At 35.9% G+C, this 27,714-nt stretch overlaps 1 protein-coding gene across 1 annotated transcript in view; it reads right to left on the bottom strand.

Moving 5' to 3' along the window:
• Positions 1–27,714, bottom strand: part of ZDHHC17 (zinc finger DHHC-type palmitoyltransferase 17) — a 95,869-nt gene that overhangs the window by 19,274 nt on the left and 48,881 nt on the right. Inside the window, exons 5-8 of the mRNA XM_043447284.1 lie at positions 27,529–27,673; positions 22,417–22,481; positions 21,637–21,799; positions 14,759–14,884 (exon numbers count right to left, since the gene is read on the bottom strand). Coding sequence (XP_043303219.1) covers positions 14,759–14,884; positions 21,637–21,799; positions 22,417–22,481; positions 27,529–27,673 — 499 coding nt within the window. The remainder of the gene's footprint in view (positions 1–14,758; positions 14,885–21,636; positions 21,800–22,416; positions 22,482–27,528; positions 27,674–27,714) is intronic.

The raw sequence follows: 27,714 nt of genomic DNA on the forward strand, positions 1-27,714 counted from the left end.
TGAATCGCTGTTACCTTTGTGAAAACACACAACCGGGGTGAAATTATCAAATATACCTACTACGTGCAGAAAGTATTCAAGGTGCTAGTCTGATTTCTAGAAAGAGGTATTAAATAATTTAAAAGTACCTGGTTAAAGTCGTGGAAAACGAAAACAGAAGTTATAAAAGTGGGTTTAGATAGTCAGATACAGACAACAGCAGGTACCCCCTGCTAACACATGGATGGGCTGAAAAACAGTTCGTGAAAATACTACCCAATTTTAACAAATGCACGGACATCTAAGGAGACAAGGGCAACCAGAATGACTGAAGGTCTCACAGCTGTATCAGATAAGGAAAACAGTACGTTTAGCCTGGAGAAGATGTTTTGAATGATACATGTAAATAGTATATACCAAAGTAAGAGAATAAAATCAATTTTATTTACAGAGCCCCAGAGATCACAGAATGGAGATGATGTGCCTCTGAACACGTATCAAAGGACAGTGCTTCAAAGCCCAGCTGTAGCACCACTGCGCTTCCGTACCGGTCTAACTGCAGAGACACTCCAAGTATGAAACTGCCTGCCTCCCTCCAGCAGCTACTACGACCGTGTCTCTGGAGCAACACACACATGGCCTCTCCTACCTAACAGCCCTTCACAGACTTAAAGGCAGCTATTACGTCTCTCGAGTTACCTTAGGGGACAAAATTATATGAGATATTCCAGTTGTGATCTAACAAAGCTCAGAGTGTAAACATTACTCTCCTCATTGAATATTTACCTATCTGAAGGACAAGATTACATCAGACCTTTTTTAGCACCCCTTTCATACCATTGGCTTCTAATGAAATAAACACTTTTTTCATATAAATGACTGTTTTCCCCAATTCAGTCACTGTAATTCATATCCTGAACTAATTGTGTAATTTTAACTTAGACTAATAATTAAACATATCAACTTCAGAGTTTAATTTTATGCTGTTGTGAAATGTCACCCTTCCAATTTGTTTTTTATCTCTATTATGTGTGAATTTTGTATCAAGACATTAGAGAACGTGTAATTGGGAAGAGTATGTGAGTAGGGTGGATATTGGTGGGAGAGAAGGCGAACGTGTGGCATTTGAAAAAGTATTTTCTAAAATTATCTTTAATCTGGCTTGTTTTTAGTCAAGACATTTTTCCCCCCAGCAATGGCCACATTTTCTTCCTTATTAAAAATTAAGACACAATTTACATACAGTGAAATTCACCCTCTTTTGTGTATACTTCTCTGAGTTTTGATGAATATACACAGTTGTGTAATAAGCATAAATATCAAGACACAGCACAGCCCCATCAAGCCCTGAGACGCCCTGAGCCACGAGGCACAGCCCTGGCGGCCACTAGTCTGGGGTCTGACCTTTGACTTTTTCCTTGGCATGCATGTCACGAAAAATGGGTCATACTGAATGCAGTCTTTTACATCTGGTTTCATTCACTTAGGTAATGCATTTGACATTCATCCATTTGTTTCATGTATTAGTCGTAAGTTCCTTTTGAATGCTGAGTAGTATTCCATTACAGAATTTAACACAGTCTGCTTATCCATTCCCCAGCTGAGAGACTATGCTTGTTCCCAGTTTCTGATTGTAAATAAAGCCATCATAAACACTTACATATAATTTTTTGTGTGAACACTGGCTCATTTCACCCGGTTAAAAGCCTACATGTGTGATTCCTGGATGTTTTCCAAGCTGTCATTTAATATACATATTACAATATTGTAAAGATGTAACAGTGATATGTTGCTTTTATAGATACAGAAAAAATTTATATTTCATTACAGAATTTTTCAAATATATAATAAATTTGAAGGGATTTTGAAGTGAATCTACCACCCAGATTCAATTTAGTTCTTTAATTCCACTTTTTGTTTTTAAATAATTGCAATTTTTAATCTATTTTAAAAACTGATGTACAGTTAAGTACAATGTTGCATTAGCTTCAGGTATATAGGTATACAGCAAAGTAATTTCAGTCATACATATAAAGGGATATTTATATATATTCCTTTTCAGATTCTTTACCATTATAAATTATTACAAGACACTGAACATATTTCCCCGTGCTATATAGTAGGTACTTGTTGTTTATCTATTTTATACATAGTAGTGTGTAGATGTTAATGCCAAACTCCTAACTAATTTATCTCCCCCCACCCCCTATTATCCTTTCTGGTCACTGTAAGTTTTTCTATGTCTGTGAGTATCCTTCTATTTGGAAAAGACATTCATTTATATCATTTATTAAGATTCCATGCATAAGTGATACTGTGTATTTGTCTTTCTCTGACTTAACATGGTTTCTAGGTTCATCCACGTTGCAGCAAATGGCATTAGTTTATTTTTTATGGCTGAATAATATTCCACTGTGTACATATACCATCCTTATCTTATTTAGGCTGCTTCCATGTCTTGGCTATTATAAATAGTGCTGCTATGAAAATTGGGGTGTATGTATCTTTTTGAAATAGAGTTTCATCTGAATACATGCCCAGGAGTGGGATTGCTGGATCATATGGTAACTATTTTCAGTTTCTTAAGGAACCTCCATATTGTTCTCCATAATGACTGCACCAATTTGCATTCCCATCAAAAGCATAGGAGAGTTCCCTTTTCTCCACACCCTCTCCAGCATATATTATTTGTAGACATTTTAATGATTGGTGGGCCTCCTGGGTGGGACTAGTGGTGGCAAAGAATCCACTTGCCAATGCAGGAGTTATAAGAGAGAGGGGTTCAATCCCTGGGGTGGGAAGATCCCCTGGAGGAGAAAATGGCAACCTGTTTCATAATCTTGCCTGGAAAATTTCATGGACAGAAGAACCTGGTGGGCTACATGTTCCATGGGATCACGAAGAATTGGACATGACTGAGCACACAGGAGAAAGAGCAACATTGGTGGGAGTGGGATTAGGCGGCAGGGTGCTCTGTTGCCAACCTGTGAATATGTAAATATATACTGACTGGTGTGAAGTGGCACCTCATCGTAGTTTTGATTTACATTTCTCTAACAATAAGTGATAATGAGCATCTTTTCATGGCCGTCTGTATGTCTTCTTTGGAAGGAATGTCTATTTAGGTCTTTCACTCATTTTTTTGATTGGGTTTTTTTTTTATATTAAGCAATATGAGCTTTTTATTTTAGAAATTAATCCCTTGTTGGTAGCATCATTTACAAATATTTTCTCCCATCCCACAGGCTGTCTGTTTTGTTTATGTTTTCCTTTGCAAAAGCTTTTAAATTTAATTAGGCCCCATTTGTTTCTTTTTGTTTTTATTTCCATTACTCTTTAGAGGTGGATCTGAAAAATACTACCATGATTTATGTCAAAGAGTGTTCTGCTTATGTTTTCCTCTAGGAGTTTCATAGTATCCAGTTTTATGTTTAGGTCTTTAATCTATTTTGAGCTTATTTTTACACATGGTGTTAGAGAAAGTTCTAATTTCATTCTTTCACATGAAGCTGTCCAGTTTTCCCAGCACCCACTTCTCGAAGAGACTGTCTTTTTTCCATTGTATATTTCTGCCTCCTTTGTTGTAGATAATTGACCCTAACTGTGTGGGTCTCTTCCTGGGCTTTCTATCCTATTCCACTGATCCACATACATATGCTTCTGTACCAGTACTATACTGTTTTGATTACCATAGCTTTGTAGTACAGTCTGAAGTCAGGGAGCATGATTCTCCCAGTTCCCCTTTTCCTTTCTCAAGATTGTTTTTGCTATTCCAGGTCTTTTGTGCTTCCAAACAAATTGTAAAATTTTTTGTTCTAGGTCAAGAAAAATGCCATTGGTAATTTGATAGTGATTGTGCTGAATCTGCAGGTTGCCTTGGGTAGTATGGTCATTTTAACAATATTGATTCTTTCAATTCAAGAACATCATATACCTTTCCATCCGTTTATGTCATCTTCAATTTCTCTCATTAGTAGCTTATAGTTTTTTTTTAAGAGTACAGGTGTTTTATCTCCTTAGGTAGGTTTATTCCTAGGTATTTTATTCTTTTTGATGTAATGGTAAATGAGAGTGTTTCCTTAATTTCCCATTTTGATATTTCATTGATAGTGTATAGCAATGCAACAGGTTTCTGTATATTAGATTTGCATCCAGTAACCTTATCAAATTAACTGATGAGCACTAGCAGTTTTCCACTAGCATCGTTAGGATTTTCTATGTATAGCATAATGTCAGCTGCAAACAGTGACAGTTTCACTTCTTTTCCAATTTGGATTCTTTTAATTTCTTTTTCTTCTCTAAACTGCTGTGTCCAGGAATAAAATGTTGAATAAAAGTGGTGAGAGTGGGCATCCTTGTATTATTCCCAATCTTAAAAGGAATACTTCCAGCTTTTCATCACTAAGTATGATGTGAGCTGTGGGTCAGGCAGTTTTAATAAAAAATGCAGGCAGATCCCAAGTACTCGATACCCAGAGTTCCCATCTTGCAAAACAGTACTATAATATCACAACCAGGATACTGACACTGACAAAATTAAGATACAGAGTATTTCCCTCACTACAATGAGTATTTCCATCCTTTAAAGCAACTTCCCTCATCCCTTACCCCTCATCCCCGTATAAACCTCTGCCAATCACTACATTTCCATAATTTTGTCATTTCAAGAATTTTCTATAAGTGGAATTATATAGTATGTAATCTTATAGGATTGGCTTTTCATTCACCATAATTTTCTGGGTATTCATTGGGTTACTGCATATACCATTAGTTCATTCCTTTTTATTGCTGAGGAATATTTCACAGAATGAATGTGTTAGTTTGTTTAATCATTCACCCACTGAAGGACTTGGGGTTGCTTCCGTTTGGGGTCTATTATGAATATATGAATGAATATTATGAATATATGAGTATGGATGCTATAAACAGTCACATACAAATTTTCGTGTGAATGTCAGTTTTCATTTTTCTGGGATAAATGCTTAAGAGTATAATTTCTGGGTTGTATGGTACTGCATGTTAAGTTTTTTAAAAGAAAATGCCAAAGTGTTCTCCAGGGTACTGTACTGCTTTACATGTCTACCAGCAATGTGTGAGTCTCTCAGCATCCTCATCAGCATGTGGTGTAACTTTTTACTGCAGTTATTCTGATAGGTATATAACAGTAAGTCACTGCAGTTTCAATTTGAATTTCCCAAATGACTAAAATGATGTTAAAGATTTTTTTCATGTGCCTGTCAATTTTATACCTCTCTTGGTAAAAACTGTCTCTTCTTTACACTATTTTCTAATTGGATTCTTTGATTTTACACTTCTGAGTTTTGAAAGCTCTTAATATATCTTGGAAACTAATCCCTTTGTTGGATATGTGGCTTGCAAATTCTTTACCCCAGTCTCTAGTCTTCTTTTTCATTTTAATAACAGGGTCTTTCACAGAACATAAGTTTTTAATTTTGATTCAAATCTGAATGATCAATTTTTACCTTTATGGATCATGCTTTTTACGTCAAATCTCTGTGTAGCGCTAGATTTTTATAGTTTTACATTTTACATTTAAGTCTTGAACAGTTTTGAGTTAATTTATTAATAAAGTATGAGGTCTGATGGAGAAGGCAAAGGCAACCCACTCCAGTACTCTTGTCTGGAAAATCCCATGGACGGAGGAGCCTGGTAGGCTATAGTCCATGGGGTCGCGAAGAGTTGGACACGACTGAGCAACTTCACTTTCATGTTTCACTTTCCTGCACTGGAGAAGAAAATGGCAACCCACTCCAGTGTTCTTGCCTGGAGAACTGTCTATGGGGTCGCACAGTCGGACATGACTGAAGCGACTTAGCAGCAGCAGCAGCATGAGATCTGAGTAGAGGTTTATTTTTTTGCCTATGCATGTCTAGATGCTCCAATATCAATTGTTGAAAAGGCTATGTTTCCTCCACCAAATCGCTTTTATACATCTGTCAAACATCTGTGGGCACATCTCTGTGGTTGTAATTCTAGGCTCTCTATTCTGTTTCACTGATTATTTTATTCCTCCAGCAACACTACAGAGTTTTGACTACTGAAGCTATATAGCAGGTGTTAAAACTGCAGACAGTGATTCTTCCTTTTCAAAATTGTTTTAGATATTCTAAGTCTACTGGTTATACAAATAAAAAAAAAAATCTTGCCAGGATTTGAGACCAACTGCAGACAACACCACCCTTATGGCAAAAGTGAAGAGGAGCTAAAAAGCCTCTTGATGAAAGTGAAAGAGGAGAGTGAAAAAGTTGGCTTAAAGCTTAACATTCAGAAAACTAAGATCATGGCATCTGGTCCCATCACTTCATGGGAAATGGATGGGGAAACAGTGGCTGACTTTATTTTTTTGGGTCCAAAATCACTGCAGATGGTGACTGCAGCCATGAAATTAAAAGATGCTTACTCCTTGGAAGGAAAGTTATGACCAACCTAGACAGTATATTAAAAAGCAAAGACATTACTTTGCTACACAGGTCTGTGTAGTCAAAGCTATGGTTTTCCCAGTAGTCATGCATGGATGTGAGTGTTGGACTATAAAGAAGGCTGAGTGCTGAAGAATTGATGCTTTTGAACTGTGGTGTTGGAGAAGACTCTTGAGAGTCTCTTGGACTGCAAGAAGATCCAACCAGTCCATCCTAAAGGAGATCAGTCCTGGGTGTTCATTGGAAGGACTGATGCTGAAGCTGAAACTCCAATACTTTGGCCACCTCATGAGAACAGTTGACTCACTAGAAAAGACCCTGATGCTGGGAAGGATTGAGGGCAGGAGGAGGAGGGGACGACAGAGGATGAGATGGTTGGATGGCATCATTGACTTGATGGACATGGGTTTGGGTGGACTCCGGGAGTTGGTGATGGACAGGGAGGCCTGGCGTGCTGCGGTCATGGGGTCGCAAAGAGTCAGACACGACTGAGTGACTGAACTGAACTGAACTGATATATTTACTATATTTATTGTATATATTATATATACATATAATATAATATATATATATACATACAATATATATATTGTAAATATATATATTTACATGAATCTTCCAATTCATGAACACAGTAAGTCTCCCTACTTACTTGGATCATCCTTGATTTCTTTCATTGGCATTTAAAATTTTTCAGCATACAAGTACTTTAAAACTATTTACAGAGAAACTCTCTAGGAAAATAACCTGAAGACTAGCAGAAAAGGTTTTCCATAACTGAAGAAATAAAGATGGAACCACAATGAGACGGCAGGAAGGGGTGAACACAGTATAACCAGGGCTCACATCTCCAGGATCAGTGGACTTACAAATGGAAGGAGTATCACAATCCTGGAGGTCTTCCCCAAGGAAGAAGTGGTTTAAGCCCTATGTGGGGCTCCCCAGCCACGGGGTCCTCCTACACTAGGAAGAAAAGCTCCCACACATCTGGCTTTGAAAAGCAGCAGGACCCATTTCAGGAAAGCTGCAGGTCCACAGGAGACAGAGATTCTGCTTTTCAAAGACAATGGCAAAATTTCAGACACTCCAAAGTACCAGCACAAAGAGGCAATAGTTAGAAGCCTGTAACAGATCTACTAGCTGAGCTTAAAGAGTCCTCTGGAGTGGCAGAAAGCAAATAAAAGACCCCTACATATATAAAAATTGGTGGCAGCTATTTTGGGGAACTTCTTTTACCCTAATAACCCTAGGTTTTCTTGGTGGCTCAGCTGGTAAAGAATCCACCTGCAATGCAGGAGACCTGGGTTCGATCCCTGGGTTGGGAGGATCCCCTGGAGAAGGGAACAGCTACCCACCCCAGTATTCTGGCCTGGAGAATTCCATGGACTGTAAAGTCCACGGGGTCGCAAAAAGTCAGACACGACTGAGCAACTTTCTCTTTCACTAACACTAGGGCTGGAAAGCGGCATTTTAGAATCCTCCCTCTAGCCTATTGGTCCCCAGAACCTGGCCCCACCCTCCATCCAGGCAGCACACCCTAAGCACTGCCCCTGCCACCTGCTGCTGCTGCTAATGCTAAGTCGTGTCAGTCGTGTCCGACTCTGTGCAACCCCATAGATGGCAGCCACCAGGCTCCCCTGTCCCTGGGATTCTCCAGGCAAGAATACTGGAGTGGGTTGCCATTTCCTTCTCCAATGCATGCATGCATGCTAAGTCACTTCAGCTGTGTCCGACTCTGTGTGACCCTATGGACAGCAGCCCACCAGGCTCCCCCGTCCACGGGACTCTCCAGGCAAGAATACTGGAGTGGGCTGCCATTTCCTTCTCCACCCAAACAGCCAACCAATCAGCATGATATACTACACTAGCAAACTGAAGCATAAATATCATACGATTACCTCAGTAGATACATAAAAATTTTTTAACAAAATTCAACATTCATTTATGATAAAAATCTCAACAAAAGGGGTATAGAGGAAACATATCTCAATATAAAAAAAGGCCATATATGAAAAACCCACAGGTAACATCATACTCAATAGTAAAAAGTTGAAAGCATTTCCTCTAAGATCAGGAACAAGACAAGGACGCACACTCCTCCACTTCAACACAGTATTAGAAGTCCTAGCCACAGCAATGAGACAAGAAAAAGAAAAAAAGAATCCAAATTGGAAAGGAAGAAGTAAAACTGTCACTGTTTGCAGACGACATGACACTATATATAAGACATCACCAAAAATCTGTTAGAACTAATAAGTGAATTGAGTAGTTGCAAGATATAAAATTAATAAACTAAACTCTGTTGGTTACATACTAATAACAAACCATCAGAAAAAGAAATTAAGAAAACAATCCCATTTACAAGTGCATCAAAAAGAATACAACACATAGTAATAAATCTAACCAAAGAGGTAGAAGATTTGTACTCTGAAAACTATTAAGACATTGATAAAAGAACTGAAGATGACACAACAAATGGAAAAACACACCATTCTCACAGACTGGAAGAGCTAACATTGTAAATGATGGTATTACCCCAGGCAATTTACAGATTCAATGTGGTCCTTATCAAAATGCCAACGGCACTTTGCACAGAACTAAAACAGGAAATTCTACATTTGTATGGAAACACAAATGACCTGAATAGCCAAAGCAATCTTGAGAAAGAAGAACAAAGCCAAAATACCACATTCCCTGATTTCACACTATACTGCAAAGGTACAATAATCAAAACAGTACAGCCCTGGCAGAAAAACAGACACACAGGTCACTAATCCGTGAAATGCAAATCAAAACCAAAACAGGATGCCACCTCAGACCTGTAAGAATGGATATCATCCCAAAAGACAAAAAAACAAATGCTGGTGAGGAGCTGGAGAAAAGGAAATCCTTGCACACTGCTGGTATAATTGTTAAGTTGGTACAGGCTCTATGGAGGGTCCTCAAAAAATTAAAAACAGAACTGTCGCGTGTCCCAGAAATACCACTTCTGGGTATTTACCCAAAGAAAACAAAAAGACTAAATAGAAAACATATTTACACCTCAGTGTTCACTGCAGTATTATTTACTGTAGCCATGATATGTAAGCAACTTAAGTGCTCATCAGTGTATGAACGGACACAGAAGATGTGATCTATATATTTAATGGAATATTACCCGGCCATTAAAGAGAATGAAGCCTTGCTATTTGTGAGAACATGGATGGATTGAGAGGTATTATGCTAGGGGAACACATCAGAGGAACACAAATATCACTACCATGTGGTCTCATTTACACGGGGAATCTAAAAAAACAAACAAAACAAAAACAGACTCGGAGATATCAGAGGGGAAGGGGCTGGGGCTGAAAGAGATTAAGAGGTACAAACCTCCAGTTATAAAATAAATAAGCCATGGGATGTAATACACAGCATAAAGAATATGGTCAATAATATTATAACAAATTTATATAGGAACAAATGGTTACTAGACAATGTGGTGATCATTTCATAATGTATACAAATGTCAAATCACTATGCAGTACATCTAAAACTGACATAATATTGGAAATCAACTATATTTCGATTTTAAAAAGTTATATTTACACTATAGTCCATTAATAGCCTTATGTCTTAAAAAAACATATCTTTTCATTTAAAAATATTGCTAAAAAATTGCTAGAAAGTGCTAGCCATCACCTGAGCCTTCATCAAGTCATAATCTTTTTGCTGGTGGAGGGTTTGAAATACTGCAAGCATTACCAAAACGTGACATGCAGACATGAAATAAGCAAATGCTGCTGAAAATGGCATCAACAAGACTTACTTGATGTAGCTTGCCACAAAACTAAACTTGTTAAAAAAAGAGAGAGCGAAGAAATACCTGTGAAATGCAATAAAATGAGATATGCCTGGAGTTTTCCTTTTTGTACTGTCTTTGCCTGTTTTTGGAATCATACGTCATTTCTATTCTGCTACTTGCCCATACAAGCAACTTTCCAATATTCTTGTAGGTGAAGTGAGTTTCAGACAGTATATAGTTGAGTCATGCTTTATAATCCACACTGCTGATATCTGTCTTTTAATTTGTATATTTAGACCATTTATGGTTATTCTGGGCTTTCTGGGTGGCAGTAGTGGTAAAGAACCTGCCTGCCAATACAGAAGACTTAAGAAATATAGGTTCGATCCCTGGGTCAGAAATATCCCCCGCAGGACATGGCAACCCACTCCAGTATTCTTGCCCGGAGAATCCCACGGGCAGAGGAGAGCTACAGTCCAGAGGGTCGCAGAGAGTCGGACGTGACTGAAGCGACTTCGCACACAAACAGTTACTCTAATTACTGATATGTCAGGATATAAATTTATAATTTAATCTTTTGTTTTCTATTTGTTCTGTTCCTATCTTCTTGTGAGTTACTGAAAAACTTCTCGTAACTCTATCTATAAGAGCTTTTCAGAATTTATGAGTATATCTCTTTGAATAGCTATTTTAGTGGTTACTCTAAGTGCAATATAAATATAACTTATCACAGTATACTGGTGTCATCATTTTACCAATTTAAGTGAAGTGTGGAAACCTTACCTCCGTTACTATCCCTCTGTCCTCACCTGTTTACAATACAAGTTGTCTCAAATCCATTCTCTACATGCATTTAGATCCACAGCACACAATATTGTGATGTTTGTTTCAACTGTCAAACATAGTTTGGAAGATGCAGAATAAGAAGGAAAGTCTACTGTATTTACCTGTAATTTTGCTTACATGATATTATGTTCCAAGAATCTCTTTTATCACTTCCCGTCTGTCTAAAGAACGTCTCTTAGCCACTTTTAGGGCAGGACTGCTGTCTACAAATTCTGACTTTTCCTTTATCTAAAACTGTGCTCTTCCCCTTCACTCCTGAAACATATCTTCACTGGACATGGGATTCTGAATCGATAGTTCTAACCATCCAGCATTTGGAAAACACAGCAGCCCCTTCTGCCTCCACAGAGTCTGAATAGAAACCCACTGTTACTGAACGGTTTATCCCTACTGGTAAGGGGTGTTTAAGATTTTTATTTCTTGGTCTTTAGTTTCCAGAAGTTTCACTATGATACATTTATTTGGTTTGGATTTCACTGAGTTTACTCTGTTCAGAGTTTGTTCTACTTCTTAAACTACAAGTCTGTCTTTTGCCAAATTTGGGGAATTTTTGGCCATTCTATCTTTGAGCACGTTTTCAGCCCCACCCTCTTTTCTTCTGGAACTCCAACCATACCAATGTTAGATATTCTGTTATAACCACAGGCCCCTAAGGTTCTCCTTTGTTTGTTTTCCTCAGTTTATTTCCTTTTGTCATCTTCAACGTCATTGATTCTTTCCTCTGTCACTTCTCTTCTGCTGTTGAACTTATCCACTGACTTTTTAAAAAAATTTTTGGTTATTTTAATTTTCAGTTTTACAATTTCCATTTGGTTCTTTACAGTCTATTTCTAGGTCTTCACTAAGCCTCTATTTTTCACTTGTTTCAAGTGTGTTCAGAGTACTCACTGAAGGCTTTTCACGAGGGTTGCTTTAAAATCTTCTGCCACACAATTCTAACAGCTTTGGCAGGACACTGGCATCCACCGATTCTCTTTTCATTCAGTCAGACCTTCTTGATTCTTGTTTTGATGAACAACTTCTGTTTGAAACCTAGACATCTGGGGTATTATGAGATGCTGGATCTTATTTAAACCTTTCGTGTGGATTCCTCTGATGCAGGCAGGGGGACTGAAGTAAGACACCTTCTCATTATTGGCAGGGGAGGTGAAAGTCCAGGATCCCAAGCGGGCCTTCACTGACACCTGAGGAGGGGTTTCCTCATTACTGATGGGCAGAAGTGGGGCTTCCAAGTCTCCAGTATCTTTCTACCGGCACACGCCCTAGCTGAGAGTGCCTCATGCCTGCGTGCTACGTGATCATCACTAACACAGCAGGGAATGGGCCCTCACTAACAGCCAGTGGGGACGCAAATCCCGACTCTTCCACTCCACCTTCCCTGACACCACCCCAGGAGAGAAGCTGGGGCGCATCACTATAGTGTGGTAAGGTTAGAAAGCTAGGTCTTTGCTGGTATGAGTCAGGGTGGGTCCACAGCTTTTGCTGTTGTTTCTGGCTGTAGCAGAAATTTATTTTCTAAAAATTTCTACCTTGCCAAATACGCTGTCTCTTTTGTGGTCTTTGGCTTAAGGGCAAACTTTTGGGGGAGCTGTTTTTGTCTGTACCCATTCATGATTCTGGGTTGTTGGCTTTGTCAGTTCCTCTTCTGGAAAATATGAAGCAAAAAAAGAAAAAGGAGGGAACTCACCACCACGTTATTCTTTGGATCCTTAGCTCCCTAACTCTCTGCCTTCTTCTCTCCATCTTCAGCCTTCCTATATGTGTTTTGTACATAGTATCCAGGTTTTTTAGTTGTACTTGGCAAGAAGGAATAGGGAAAAATACATCTACTCCATCTTCCCAGATTTATTTTCACATAATTAATAAAAAAACATTAGAGAGTAATACTTGTGAGATTTTCACTGCTAACAGAATGGATCCTGGGTTTTTAAATGTTGAGAAACACTAATTTAGAGATTTCCTTATAACTCATCAAGATTCCTTTCATATCTGTCTACTATCAGTGTCCAAAAATAATTTTTTTCCTTTTGGGCTGCTTATTTTTAGTAAAAAGCTATTGAGTCTTGGGCGGTTTCTTGTTTAGTTTTAAATACAGAACATACTTCACAGACTAGCAAATCAAGTCATGTTCATAATTTAAATTTTTCTAATGTGAGATGGAAAGAGCATAGTCTATACAAATACAAATACTTACTTTCACAAAGCCCCACTTAATGAAATCATGAACTTTCATCTAGTGATCGCTTTAGATTACATAATATTTTTAAAGCTACTAATGCAAAAAGCTAAAACAAAAAAGCCAGGAATATACAACTTCTGAACTGATCACAATAATATATACAAATGTTAATAAAATTGTGCAGAACTTTTTAATGCAGCTCTCTTCTTAAAAGAAACCGCATTCAAACATATAACCCTGATACATAGTTCACTACTGCTGTAATAAATAATTTTATAAACATCTACAACTTCACTAAGCAAATGAAAGCATAAAGACAATGAGACGTTCCAGAGTAACAAGAGACAGCTTTATCAGTGGCCTGGTTATTACGAGAAATTAGCCACTTTTCACTCTGCTGAGCAAAACTGCTCCAAAGCCTGGAGGACAGAGCGACATCCAAGTATTGGGGTGGCCAAAAAATTTGTTGTGGTTTTTCCATAACACTGTATGGAAAAACTGGAAGAAACTTTTGGGCCCACTCAATAAATAATTAACTATTTTTAATAGTACACGTAAACAGTAAAATGAAAAGATGACATGACATGCAAAAACCGCTCCTCAGCCTCAAATATGGGGCTGAAAATGGCCAAGTTTATAAACTACAAATCTACTTCTTCTGATGTCTAAGTAATGGACCAATGGACTTTTCAGCTCATTACGACATTAAGGAAGTCTAAATCCTACATATCAATGAGGCATGCTTTTAAATAAATCTGTTTCTCTTTACCCAAAACTTGTTGTTTTGTTTTGGTAACAGATAGATCAGTGTTAACTTTATATAAAAGTATTACCATTAGAACCGACTGAATAAGACATATATGATACCCAAGGCTTAATGCCATTCAAATTGTGATTACTAACAAGTTAGCAAATATCTCATCAATTATTTAGATATACAAAAAAACTATCAGTCAACTAATTTTTCCTTTTAAGGAAATAAATTTTTAAGAAATACAGATCCTTCTTTTGGGGAAAAATGTTCTTAGTTTTGAAATCATACAATTAGGCAACTAAGGCAAAAATCATACAGTTTAAAACTGAAGAATTTATGGAAGATTTAAAATGAACTTTCTATAGAGAACTGAATAATAAGTTTCTCTCTCTCAATGAAAGTTACAACATATTACAAAAGAATGGAAAGCTTAAATTAACTATAGAGTTGTAAGTAGTTTCAAAATATATAAGGACTAAGATTTTTCACAATTTATTACTATACTAACAAATACACTTAAAAGGAAAAGTTTTATTACCTCTCTATAAAAACTTAACAAAGGCCAGATGAATTAAAGTTTATGTTAGTAGTGAATTTCAGATATACCCATCCTTCTTAAACTTTGGTATCTACCTTTATTTAGCTGGGTGAAATAATATTTTAAAAACTACACTGGCCAATGCCAAGACTAAAGCATGTAAATACACATGCTAAGAAAATATGCTTATGAATTTTACTTAAAAAGACTATCTGCTGAAAATCTTCAGTCATGGATTTACCTTATCAGCTTTCAGCTTTCTAAGGAAAGATGGATTGTCATATCCCTTTGCTTGCCGTGCCTCTTGCAAATGGTTGATCATCCACACATTTTTTCTCTGCTTTGCCAAATCAAGTGCTGATTCACCCTGATGATATAAGCAGAAGAAATTCACATTAAAAAAAAAAGAAAACAAAGAAAAAACAGAATATTTTAGTTACAAGCTTTTAAAGCACTTCCACAAACGGACCGCACTATTACTTCATTAACATTGCTTTTACATTTGGCAAAGTCAATCACTAAAGACTCTAAATGATATATTACTTATGCTTTTCCACTTAAGGTACAGTCAGAGAATATATTTACACATCCTATTCTATAGACTATTTCTGGCTTGCATTTTAACTTATTTTAGAGAGTAATCAAAAAGTAGGTATTTTAGCACCTGCTGGATCAGAGGCTATCACTAAGTTTATGCAGTTATTCCAAATTCTTTAAGGGTTTCATTAGTAATAGTTATTGCTACAAACCATTCTGCTATAATACCAAACTGCCAGAAATCTGCCTGTTTAATTTTAGTGATGAAAGAAGTCTAAAGAAGACAAGAGAGAAGAAAAAGAAAAAACTTCCACTTCTACGACTATTATATCGATATTCTTGATCATGTTAAATTCATTCACTCATCCAGAAACTTCCAAAGAGAACTAGGGCAGTAACAAAAAAGTTAAACTCATTTTAGAGACTTGAAGCTCCCTTTAATTGCAAGAAAAAGAACACCAGGAAGTATAAAAACAGAACTAAAACGTTTTAAAGGAAGTAAGAAACAAGAAATGAGCGTCCCCAATTCTAGATTTATGCTTCTTTATGCCTTTATTAATTTAAAATCTTATTTCTCCTTTTGGTAGTTAGATACCTACATTTTTATTCGATTTCATAGTTTACACTTTTATCTACTTCCTCAAAAGGAAAAAATAATTTTGTTTGCCAAAATTTCAAGAATTAAGGATGAATATTCAAAATTACTTTAAAAATGGAAGAAAAATACTGAAATTTTATTTTTAAAAACTGGATAAAAATAAAGAAATAAGGAGGCCTGGGTGCCTTACTTATGAGGGATAATTATTAATCAAATATGGAATATGGTTTATTCAACTTAAAAAAAAAACACTGAAAAATAATCAAACAACAAAATAAACACACCACTACCACCAAGAGCAACAACAATAACAACACAACAATAAAAACAAAAAGCCTAACCAATCCTTTAATAAAAAGATCAATAGTATTTAATAAGAAATGGGCTAACTTAGGTGAATCTTCCACAAATAGGGATATTTACCTTAAAATGTCTCCTTACCTATTCCAAAATTCTATCACCTAGGTTGTCAGAATCAGCTAGTTAATCCAAACTGAAAGATTACCTGAATAAAAGCAATCCCTTGGGTAACAACTCCCAGAGAATATTCTGCAGTTGCCTCGGTCCAGCTGAGCATCCCTTCCACTAGAGGGCCATGTGACACCTAGGGATTGCCTAGATAAAAAGATGGAGGGAGCTTTAAGAAATCTTTCAACTACTCCTCTAGTCATCTGACTACTTTTGTACAGTTCTTTCATTCAGCTGGCAAAATAAACAAGCAATTAATTTTAAAAATTCTACTAAAACCAAGGATCCAAGTCAAGTCTATATTTAACACTCCATGTGTTAGCCAAAATAGCAAGTGATAATAACAAGAGCAGTAACAAGAATCATGGAGTATTACAGAGTATGTAACTAACTAGTAATGAAAGATATTCTTCAGGGGTTTTGGTGAGATAAACACTATGGAAGGTGGAAGATCACTTTTTGCCTAAGTGAGGTAGAATTTCATTATTAAAACTAAGGGAAGTTTTTCCTTGGAGACCATCAAGGTCGGGTACCTAAGGGGTAATGAAAACTATTTTCTGAATATAGTTTCTTAGCTCTTTTCAAGAAACCATACAAAAGTCTTTCAATGTATTAATTAACAAAGCTCAGTAATTTTACATTTTGCACAAGCTAAAAATTATGTCCTTTGATAATTTTAGAAAGAATAAATTATAAATGTATAGGCAGCACTCAAGATTAACTGCCCTCTCCAAACTCATCGGAATTTATCAACCAAAAACATGTGTAAGGAGGTGAAATATATTTTTTAAATCCACAAATGAGATGCTACCATGAAAAGGGATTACTGCATAGGTCATTTTTCTTAAAGTCTGTTTCCCAAATCACTCTCTCCCACTATTGTTACTACCTCAGAAGATTTAAATTTATTCTCTGTAACCATTAATTAGGGACATGGTTTTTAAACTCTTTTAAGGCATGTCTGATGAAAGTTTGGTGACTTCCTCGCCAGAAAAATGCTGATACTTTTTCATGAACAATTTTAGAGCTCATGGACCTACCCCTTAACCAAAATCCACTGGTGGGCCCCAGATTAAGACCCTCTAATTGAGGATATATGGTCATTCCTAATCCTTCTAAGGATAAAATTAGTCATTTTAAAGTTACCTATCATTTAATAATGTCTCCAAAATAAGTTATTATTTTGATAAAAGAATCATTTACTTATATATTATAAGAACTGAAACACTCAAATAACTAATTTACAAGGCTATAAAGACAGATTCCTAAGAAACTTATGCTTAATTTTATTTAGGAAATAGCTTTCACAAGGAATAGAGTTAATCAATAGTTAAATACTATAACATATACTTTTTCATATTCTTTGAAGAATGTAACTTCTATTAGCTATTAAAGCCATATCCAGATTTACAGGCTCCATCTTGGTAAAATTCATGTTTATCAACCAGACCTTCTTAAGACTTAAAATGAAAAAAGGAAAAATACACAGCTATAAATCAACTTAATCTGTCAAATTCCAGGACAAACAATCTAGGTTGGGTTTTTTTTAATTAACAAATTTTTCACATAGCTATGTGACATTCCACATAGCTAAAAGGCACCACCTCAAATTATATATGACTAAAACAGAACCAAGTCCTATTGCCCCCAAAAAGCTTATTTCCTTCCGTTTTCACAACTTCAGCATATATCACAAGATACTCAGTTATTCAAAACAAAACTAAATCAGTAATGTTTTTTCTTTCATCTTTATTTTCATTCTACCTTTTCTTTTCTACTCTAAATTAACATTTCCAAAACCATTCATTTTTCTCCATCACTTCAATCTTAGGCAAAAGTAACATTGTCACTTGCCTGATTTATTATAAGAACCAAACTGATCTTAATACATCCCCTTTCATTTTCTCAATTCTTCAATATATTCTCCAAATAAAGTAATGTTTAAAATATATTTTAAACACAAAGATTACATAACAGTTCTACAGACATCTCCCCAGTCTGACTGAACACAGTCAGAGCACTTTCTCACGGCCTGGCACCTGTCTCTCGGGGGCTCTTGCTCGGTCAGCACCGTCGTGCCCACACCGCTAACACGACAAGCTTGCTCCTGGCCTTGGCCTCACACTTGCGGGTTCCTCCACATGAAAAGTGTTCTCTCATGTATCTAACTGGTCCCTGTCTCAGAGGCACGCACAAATCACTCTCACCTGATACAGCCCCCTTAGCCCTCATCACGACCGCATTTGCCTGTGTGTATGTGTTTGTTATTTATTTATTGTCTATTTCCTCAATACGGTGCAATTTTCTGAGAGAACAGGGACTTTGTCTATCTAAAGCATTGACTGCCCAGCATTAAACAAACATTTGCTGGATGAATGAACACGCTCCACTAGAAGGTGACCAGGCTTCAGCATATCAGGAATGCCAGATTCCAGTAGAAAAGGTACTTGATACTTATTTCACTCTTGTAATCACATTAAAATTACAGTTTTAAACAAAAATCTACTTTTTCACCAGTGCGGTTAAAAAGATTGTTTTTACTCTGAAAGTATAAATGCTCCCTGAGCAACTGAAGCAACTCCTTAGACTTTCTTTCCTTTAAAAACAGTGTCACTTCAAATAAGTCAGAAGAAAGACAAATACCTTATGCTACCACTTACATGTGGAATCTAAAAACAAAACATCAACAAAACGCAAGCTCACAGATACAGACTGCTGAGTGCCAGAGGCAGACAGTGTGGGAAGTTGGGGAGATTAGCGAAGGGAGTCAAAGGTATAAACTGCCAGTTCTAAAAAAAAAGAAATCACGAGGATATAATACATGACAACTATAGTTAACAATTGTTGTTATTTAGCTGCTAAATCAGGTCCAACTCGTTTGTAGCTGCATGGACTGCAGCTTGCCAGGCTCCTCTGTCCGTGGGATTTTCCAGGCAAGAATACTGGCGGGGTTACCATTTCCTCCTCCAGAGGGATCTTCCCAACCCAGGGATGGAAGTTGCATCTCCGGCATTGGCAGGCAGGTTCTTTACAACTGAGCCACCAGCAAGCCCACAGTTAACAATACTGTAGTGCATATTCAGAAGTCACTAAGAGTAAATATCTTGAGGGTTTGCATCATGTGCGCGCTAAGTCACTTTAGTTGTGTCCAACTCTTTGCAACCCTTTGGACTGTAGCCCACCAGGCTCCTCTGTCCATGGGATTCTCTAGGCAAGAATACTGGAGTGGGTTGCCATGCCCCCCTCCAAGGGATCTTCCTGACCCAGGGATCAAACCCATGTCTCTTAGGTCCACTGCACTGACAGGCAGGTTCTTTACTACTATGTCCATCTGGGAAGCCCAAATCTTGAGGGGTTTGCATCACAGGAAAAAAGAAATTTGTAACTGTGATGGTGATAGATGTTTACTGAACATGCTAGTCATTTTGCAAGGTGTGCAAATGTCAAATCATCATGTTGTACACCTGGGAGTTGTATGAAAGTGAAAGCATTAGTCACTCAGTCATGTCTGACTCTTTGTGACCCCATGGATGGTAGCCCACCAGTCTCCTGCATTGGCAGTCAGATTCTTAATCATTGAGCTGCCTGGGAAGCCAAAAGCTTATCAAAAGTTTATACAATGGTTAATTTGGAGTACAAGATGAAAAGACATTAAACTTACAAACCACATCTCAAATACATAGAAGTTCATGACTAAAGAGAAGTTATCTAAACTTTTATATGCTAAGAAAAGATAATTTTAAATGCTATGAAAATACTAACTACTAGTTTCAAATTATAAAACTGTGCCGTCACTTTGTCATAATTCTTTGGTACTACTGTAATTTCAACATATCTATACGATTCTTGGCAAAGTCTATGGGCATACACTATTTGCCACACTGAAACTGGTTCTATTAAAATATAACACTAAATACTGGAAATGTATTCCTGAGGCATGACTCACTTTAGGAATGGCTATTCAGTAGCTAAGAGAAGAAAAATAACACTCTAAAGCAATTCAGATCATAAAATATAAGGTCATCTAGTTAAATTTTTTCTCACAGGGATACTGATTAGGTTTAGTCAAACTCCTCCTTTCTTTTTCTTCAGGCCTTGGGATCAGCCTAATTTACTAATTACGATATTACGAACTTTTCAGAACTTCCTACTTTAAAATGTTTGGAAAAGCAAAAATTTCTATGATTTCGGAAGTGGCAGAGAGGTATGCCAGCACAGTCATGAAGACCAGCCTGGGGTGAAGCTCAAGACAAGAATCTTCATTCGGTCAACAAAACTAAAGAGTGTTCATCACATGTCAGACACGAGGGTAAGCTGACTGTACTCTTTCCATAAATTTACCAGCAGGTAACTAGACCGTTCTGATCACTTTGGGTAGACAAAAAGACTTGAACTTGAAAAAAGGTAAAAGAAAATACATGTTTTTCTCAACTTCTTAGTGTTTCCAATAAGATATTTGATAGTAACTTTTAACTAAGTACTTTTAGTTAGAGACTCACTTCTAAAAATTGGTTGTAATTATAAATAAATTAGTCTAAGCTATTTTAGTAGTTTAATCTTCTCAGAGTAATCAAACAGAGAAAGAACTATTCACTGCTACATAAAAAGATGCCCTGATCCAGCAGGAGATAACCAACTTTTTGATTGCCATTTTAGATTATTATGCAACTCAAATTCCTTTCATATTTAAATAGCATATACTCCTTAGAAATTTAAGAGGCATGACTGAGACAATACTATGGCTTACAGTAAAAATTAAACAACATTTGTTAATGAGTACAAAGTTATTTAAGAAGGCACATTATTATAAGATGTTTAAAATTTTCAAGTCATTTCACAGAAGAAGTCTGTTGCTAAAAGACAAGCTTTAAAACTGAGAATGGTTAACCAAAATTTAAGATTACCAATAGAATTTTCTTGCAGGTATTCATAAAAATGTCTATAAATTTCTAAGTGCTCAGAGTGTAAATGTTAACATTGTGTATACTTTTTGGGTACATTTTTCTTGGATTACTCCAGCATAGAGAGAAATTCTCCTATAAATATCATAAAGGTGATTATCAAATTTAAAGGTCTTGACCTTTATAAAAATAAGACAATTAATGACCAAGTCAAAAAATTAATGAAAGTTATTATGCATACTTGGGATAAAAATCTGTGATTCTCTGTAATGATATTATTTATTTATTTATTTAGGTTGCATGGTGCCGCATGTGGGATCTTAGTGCAATAATCTTAAAGAAACCATAAAACTATCTATTCAGTTATAAATAGATAAAAGTCAGTAAGAATTTACTAATGAAAAGGTCACCAAAATCTGAAAAATACTTCAATACTAAAAGACAAAAATAAATAAATTAGTTTTTCAAAACAAATTCTTGCATGGAAACAAAGGGTTGAGAGTAAGTTAGTTACTTCCACCTCTGACAGTCTATTAAAAAACCTAAGTTTTATTAAAGAATTCCAACCTTGGTAATCACATTTCACAAAGCACAATCAATAAAGGCTATTTTTACCTTGATATTCTGGGCATCGACATTAGCTCCAGCTTCCAGAAGAAGACTAATGACTGTGGTATTCCCTGCTAGTACTGCCCAATGCAGAGCAGTGTTTTTGTGATACTTGTCACCAAGGTTAACTGAAACATTGAATGTTAAAAGCAATCTAGTTGGATCCACACTGAAAAGGAAAAAAAACACAACAACAACAACAACCCTAATTTCAATTATAGAAATCATTACAGATACTAAACTGATTGTGGTTATATTCCATCGTGGAACACTTCTATTCTAACCTATTTTTGACAGCTTTAGAATGAGTAATGAGACAACATTTTTAATGTGAAGTATTAAGTATGTTCTACATCAAAGAATGTAAACTAGTTCCAAGAAAGCGCACAATTGGTCCTGATGTTTATATTCTACATCATGGAATTAATGTCATTAATATTTAAATACTTAAACAATTAAAATTTTAAATTTAAATCTAGACTGTTCCAAAAATGATTTAAGGCAACTTATTAATGTTAAACTTGCCAACACACAAGTCATATAAAAAATGAGTTATACTTTTAATAAGAAGGTGCTTAAGACTACCTGAAGGATGCTACATTTACAAACATAAAAGTAAACATAAAGACTCAAAATATCCAAAAAGATAATCTGTGTTAAATACTATGTATTCATTGTAAGAATTTTAAATGTTAATAAGTGTAACATTGATTGCTTTTCCTCACCACCTGTTACATTTCATCATGCTGAAATGACCTGAGTAAGTGTTCTGTAATGGTTACATACCTGTGTGTCCTATAAGCTGCCCACATTAAAGGCGTCATCCCATTCTGATCCATCATATCTACATCCTGATAGAGTAAAAAGCCAGACAGTAAAAATTTCTAAGTCCCTACCAAATTTACTCAGAAAAACATAATTTACACATCACAAAAGAAACCAGAATGATAACACCACTCAATCAAGGTTGATTTATGAAACTTTTTCTTTCTTAATTTTAAAATAAAACTATTTGTTAAATATTTAAATTAATATGGATATAAGTATCTACATAAATATACTTATTTATAAATATATGTTTAATATTTAATTACCTTCTATTTATAGTTTTCTCTTTTAAGATGCTTCACTCAGCCTTTTAATGTCTTCATTTAAAGATCTTGACCTTCTCTTGATCTTTCACCCACAACGAATAGATTAAATAAATGATATATGTTTCTGAAAAACTTATTTATACTAATTCATGATATGAGGGAATAATAAAACCCTGTTTATTTCTAGCCATTTTAAAACAAAGAATAAATTCAATAAATTTTAAAAGAGTCAAATGTTCTGAATCTATTAAAATTTATTGAATTTGTTCTTTGTTTTAAAATGCTTTTCATCACTATGTCACTACACATAAATATTTTTAGAATTAACTAACTCTACAAAGTCTGTGGTGAAAAAGCAAATAATAAAGCAATCCTCTGTCTTACTCCCTACCATTTTCATTTTTTTAAAACTCATTATTGTGCTTTTTACTCCCACATACTTAAAATGAAAAACCTGAATTGGTACTTATTGATTTTTCAGTTTCAGGCATTATCCTCATGTCTCACATATTAACCTCAATACGAAAAACGGCACATTCTCTCTTTCTTCTCACTGCCCCATCACAGACATGCACCTTTCCTATTCCTTCCTCTGAACAGATAATAATTCAGGTTCTATAAATATTTGATACTTACATTATTGTAAATATGTATGAATACTATTCCCAATAAAGTTATGTAGAAACCATGATTACTTTTCCTCTCCTACCCAGCTTTTTGCTTTCCTTGGTACTGTATTTTTTCTCCCTTATGCTTAGCTTTTTTTTTTTTCTTTTTAGAAAATTAGAACTAAAACTACTACCTATTCAACCCAAACTCTTCTCAAGTTATCTAAATCTTCTTTCAAGACATGCTAATATATCAGGGATTCTGTTAGTTTCAGTTCCCTACAATTCTTTCTCTTGACCCACTCCAGCAATCAATTTGGATTGATTCTGCTATGTACCTGAGGTATCTGTCTCATTAACTAGAACAACACTTCTTTAAAGATCAAAATTGTTTTAAAGTCATCTTTGTATCTACTTTTCTGGGCATGGAGAATAATAAAAAGCCATCTGTTAAATGAAAAGACAAGTTTACCTATCTACTCTTCTAGACTTGGGAAAGGCATGGGCGTTAGAACAAGACAGACATGATTTTGAATTCCTAGCTCCATCACTTAACTGTAAAATTGGCAAAATTACTTTAATTCCCTGAACCTCAGCTTTCCCATCTACAAATGTGAATACAATAATGGCTTCGTAAGATCCCAGTGATGATTAAATGGAATGATGTGTGTAAGGCAACCTAATTCTATAGCCTGGAACATAACAGACATTCAATAAAAATTGTTTCCTCTTCATCCCATCCCCATCTCCCATTCCTGGACTACATCAAACCCACAGATGTTATCCAACTTATGTTATCTAATCTACCACCCAGCGGAGAGAGCACAGTTATAGTGAGTGCACTGTAAAACACTTCATAACTCTATGTACAGTTCTCTGTAAGTCACTCTTACTGATGCGAGTATGTCTCAAATGTCCAAATACATTGAGGTAAAGAGAAAAAAAGCCGAGAACCACTATCTTGACAAGAGGTAACATATATCCTTGGACATCACTAATTTCAGTCTGTCTCATGAAAACTATAGTTAGGTATCGTGCCTTACCACTACAAATCCATTTCTAAATTTATTCTATGTGTTGTTGGGAATATCTCATGTAACCTCACTCAATATTTACATTATACTTTTTCTTCTTTCCAATAAAAATCTTTTAAAAAAGCTGCTCTGAAGAAATGACAGACTTCCTGGCTTCTCACATGAGAGCTGAGTACTGTCACTTATTTTACTTCCTTCACTGCCCTGGTTTCAAGAAAGCTCAACTAAATTTGATGTCCAATTAAAACAAACATGTAAATTCTTATGTTTAAGTTTCTTCTTCCTTCTTAGTCATAAGTCTCTGCATTATTATTTTTTAAAAGTGACAGTATTAAAAATATTAATAAATAAAAAATGTAAAACTATGCCACACCTCTAGAGTACTAAAAGAAAAATGAAAATCAACCTTTTCTCTCTTTGGGTCAGGATTTAAAACTTGGTACTTCTTTTCCAAGTTCAGCCTGGACGTATGAGTATTCTCTATTAGGAAGAATTAACAAGCCCAGATCAAAAGGTTATGGGAATTCCATGATCAACAGGGCTCCATTACTTAGCATTTTCCCCTGAAAATCATTCAAAAGAATTGGTAGTGAGCACTGAATATATTTAACAGTATAACTGACATGAAACAACTGTGATGAATAGAATGACAAACTGAGTGGAAATGTTATTTGTTCTAAGAATGTAAATTTGGCACAATTAATAAAAAAGGGGGGTGGGGTGGGAAAAGGCTGAAAAGAAAGTATAATGAGTGTCTACCCTGCAATAGCTATGAGTCAAAGAATATTATTTAGAGCTGAAAAATCAAGTAACAGAAATGTAAGTTATATTTATCAGAAAAAAGTTAACACTAAGAAAAACAGTATTACTGACTAATGACAAAATAAGATGGAGAATAAATAGGAACTAGAAATACACTAATTTTATTACTGCTTATAATTGGGAACTAATCAGAACTAATCAAAATTGAGCAAACATCTGATTAAAGTGAGAGAAAAGGAGAGAGAACTGTGTGACTGAGAAAAGAATTACCAAGCAGAAGAAGAGCAGGCACAAAGGCCCTATGAAAAAACTTATCAAAGCTGCTGAGCGAACTGCAAGACAGGTGTGGTAAAAGCAGTGAGTGAGGCAGAGACGACAGAAGATGAGATGACAGGTTTCCAGGGCTAGACCACACGTAGTTCAGTAGGCCAGAGAAGGACTTTGGAACCCATTTAAAGTACAATGGAATGCACGTTAGAGGGGTTTTCTTTCTATGATATTTTAGCATGTACACTGACAAATTCTGGAAAAATACATAGTAAACATTAGAGGAAGAGATCTCAGTGGGGGTGAGGAGGTAAACAAAGAGGTGAGATTTCATTCTCTAAGCCATACTTTTCTGTTATGTTTGAATACAGTAAGTACTGTTACTTTTGTAAGCAGGAAAAAACAATTACTCATGAAAAAGAAAACTAATTATCTGTCAGACATTCATTAACATCATCATGTATTTACTGCACGAAAAGTACTATGACAAAAAAGTCTACCCTAGACTTTTACAGCCTCCACACTATGCGAGAGTTAAACTGACTGAAACATCCAAACTCAAAAACCAATAGGTTAGCAAAGAGAGCCAGAACTTTATTCCACTATTCCTACCCAGTGAAAAACTGGAAGAGAAAAGGTGAACAAGTATTGTAAACTTATATCTGTAATATAGAAGGCCAGTAAAGACAATGTCATGTGCAACAGCGCCATCTACTGCTTTTATCCCCAGTCTAGAAGGAACTGTAGGAGAACAAAGATGGTCCCTCCTGGTAGCTGGTCTCCAAAGACAGCCTCCAATAAACCACCTCTCCGGGTGTGCAAACCTTTGTGTTCCTACAATGAACATAGGTTGGCCCTGTTACTTGGTTTAATTGACAGAATGGAGCAGAAATGTTGCCATGCTGGTTCAAAACCTTTAAAAAAGTCCGACAGCTTCTGCTTTTGCTCTTTGGGGAGCTCTGAGCCACCATGCTTCCCTGCTAGAGAGAGCGCATGGAGGGGTGGTGTGGAGAAGGAGAAATTCTGGGACTGCATGGAGAAAAAGAGATAGGTATCCCAAGTGAGCCCAGCCTTTTGGCCATTCCTATCAAGATACAAGGTATGCAAGTGAGACATTCTCCAGCCCAGCGGAGCGCCTATATATGTCTCCCCTGCCATCATCACAGGAAGAACCACCTAGCCAAGCCCAGTCAACCCAGAGAACTGTGAAATATAACGGTGGGTACTGTTCTAAAACCATCAGATTTAGGGGGCAGTCTTTAACACAACGATAGATGATAAAGCTCCCCCTTTCAACAATGAACTTAACCAGCTTCCACCTCCTTTTCTTAGCAATAGCGTACAGCACACAGTCATCACTGACTGGCACTGCCAACAGCAAACACCTCCAAGGAGTCACAAAATGGCATTCAAGTCCTAAATCTAATGTTTCACATTAAAATAACAAATATATCTTAACAACACTGAATTAAAACCATTTATCTTACTTTTATGATGAGATCCTTAACTATAAAACTAATGTGTAAGTACAACTAGAAAAAACTCATGAAAGAAAAATTAAGTGATATAACTTTTAACAAAATACATTTGCTATTAGAAAATCATGGTACACATAAACTGATAATATTTAATGTGATTATAGTCACTACATATTCAGGAGTAATTAGGAAGAACCACTTATATCATGAGAATTCTTCTGACATGTAAGAAGCAGTATTTTAGACATCGGAAACAGAAAATGAGTGAAGAATGTATCCCCCTTGAGAGGGACTTAATATAGAAAATAACCAGTATTATGTTCAAAACAGTTTAAATGAATTCAGATAATATATTCAAAGGGTGTAATTAAGGGGGAAAAACAGACAACCTAAATTTTCTCCTTACTTTCTGAAATTCATGTCTATCACTACTGGAAATAAAAACCCAACTTAACGGGTCATTATCTGGGTCATAACTGGTTTTTGTACTTTTAGGTTAACTACAATAAACAGCTCATTTATTTACTCTCTTCACTCATCAGAAAGTACTATTTTAATATCACTAGACTGTTACACTTGTTAACACCAATGATATTAGGTATTCAAACCATGAAGAAAGTTTGATTAAAATCTACCCCACTGTGATTTTTTTTACCTGTCCTTTTGCTATGAGATAAGCAACAATTGAGGTATGTCCAAACTGAGCAGCCAAATGAATACAGCTACATCCTTCTCCATCAATTAATGAAGGGTCTGCACCGTATTTCATTAGTTGCACAACCATAGATAGATGGCCTTGTCTAAAACATAAAAGAATAAACACTTAAATATATAAAGTTAT

This window comes from Cervus canadensis, chromosome 25, assembly GCF_019320065.1.
Source record: "Cervus canadensis isolate Bull #8, Minnesota chromosome 25, ASM1932006v1, whole genome shotgun sequence".
NCBI lineage: Eukaryota > Metazoa > Chordata > Mammalia > Artiodactyla > Cervidae > Cervus > Cervus canadensis.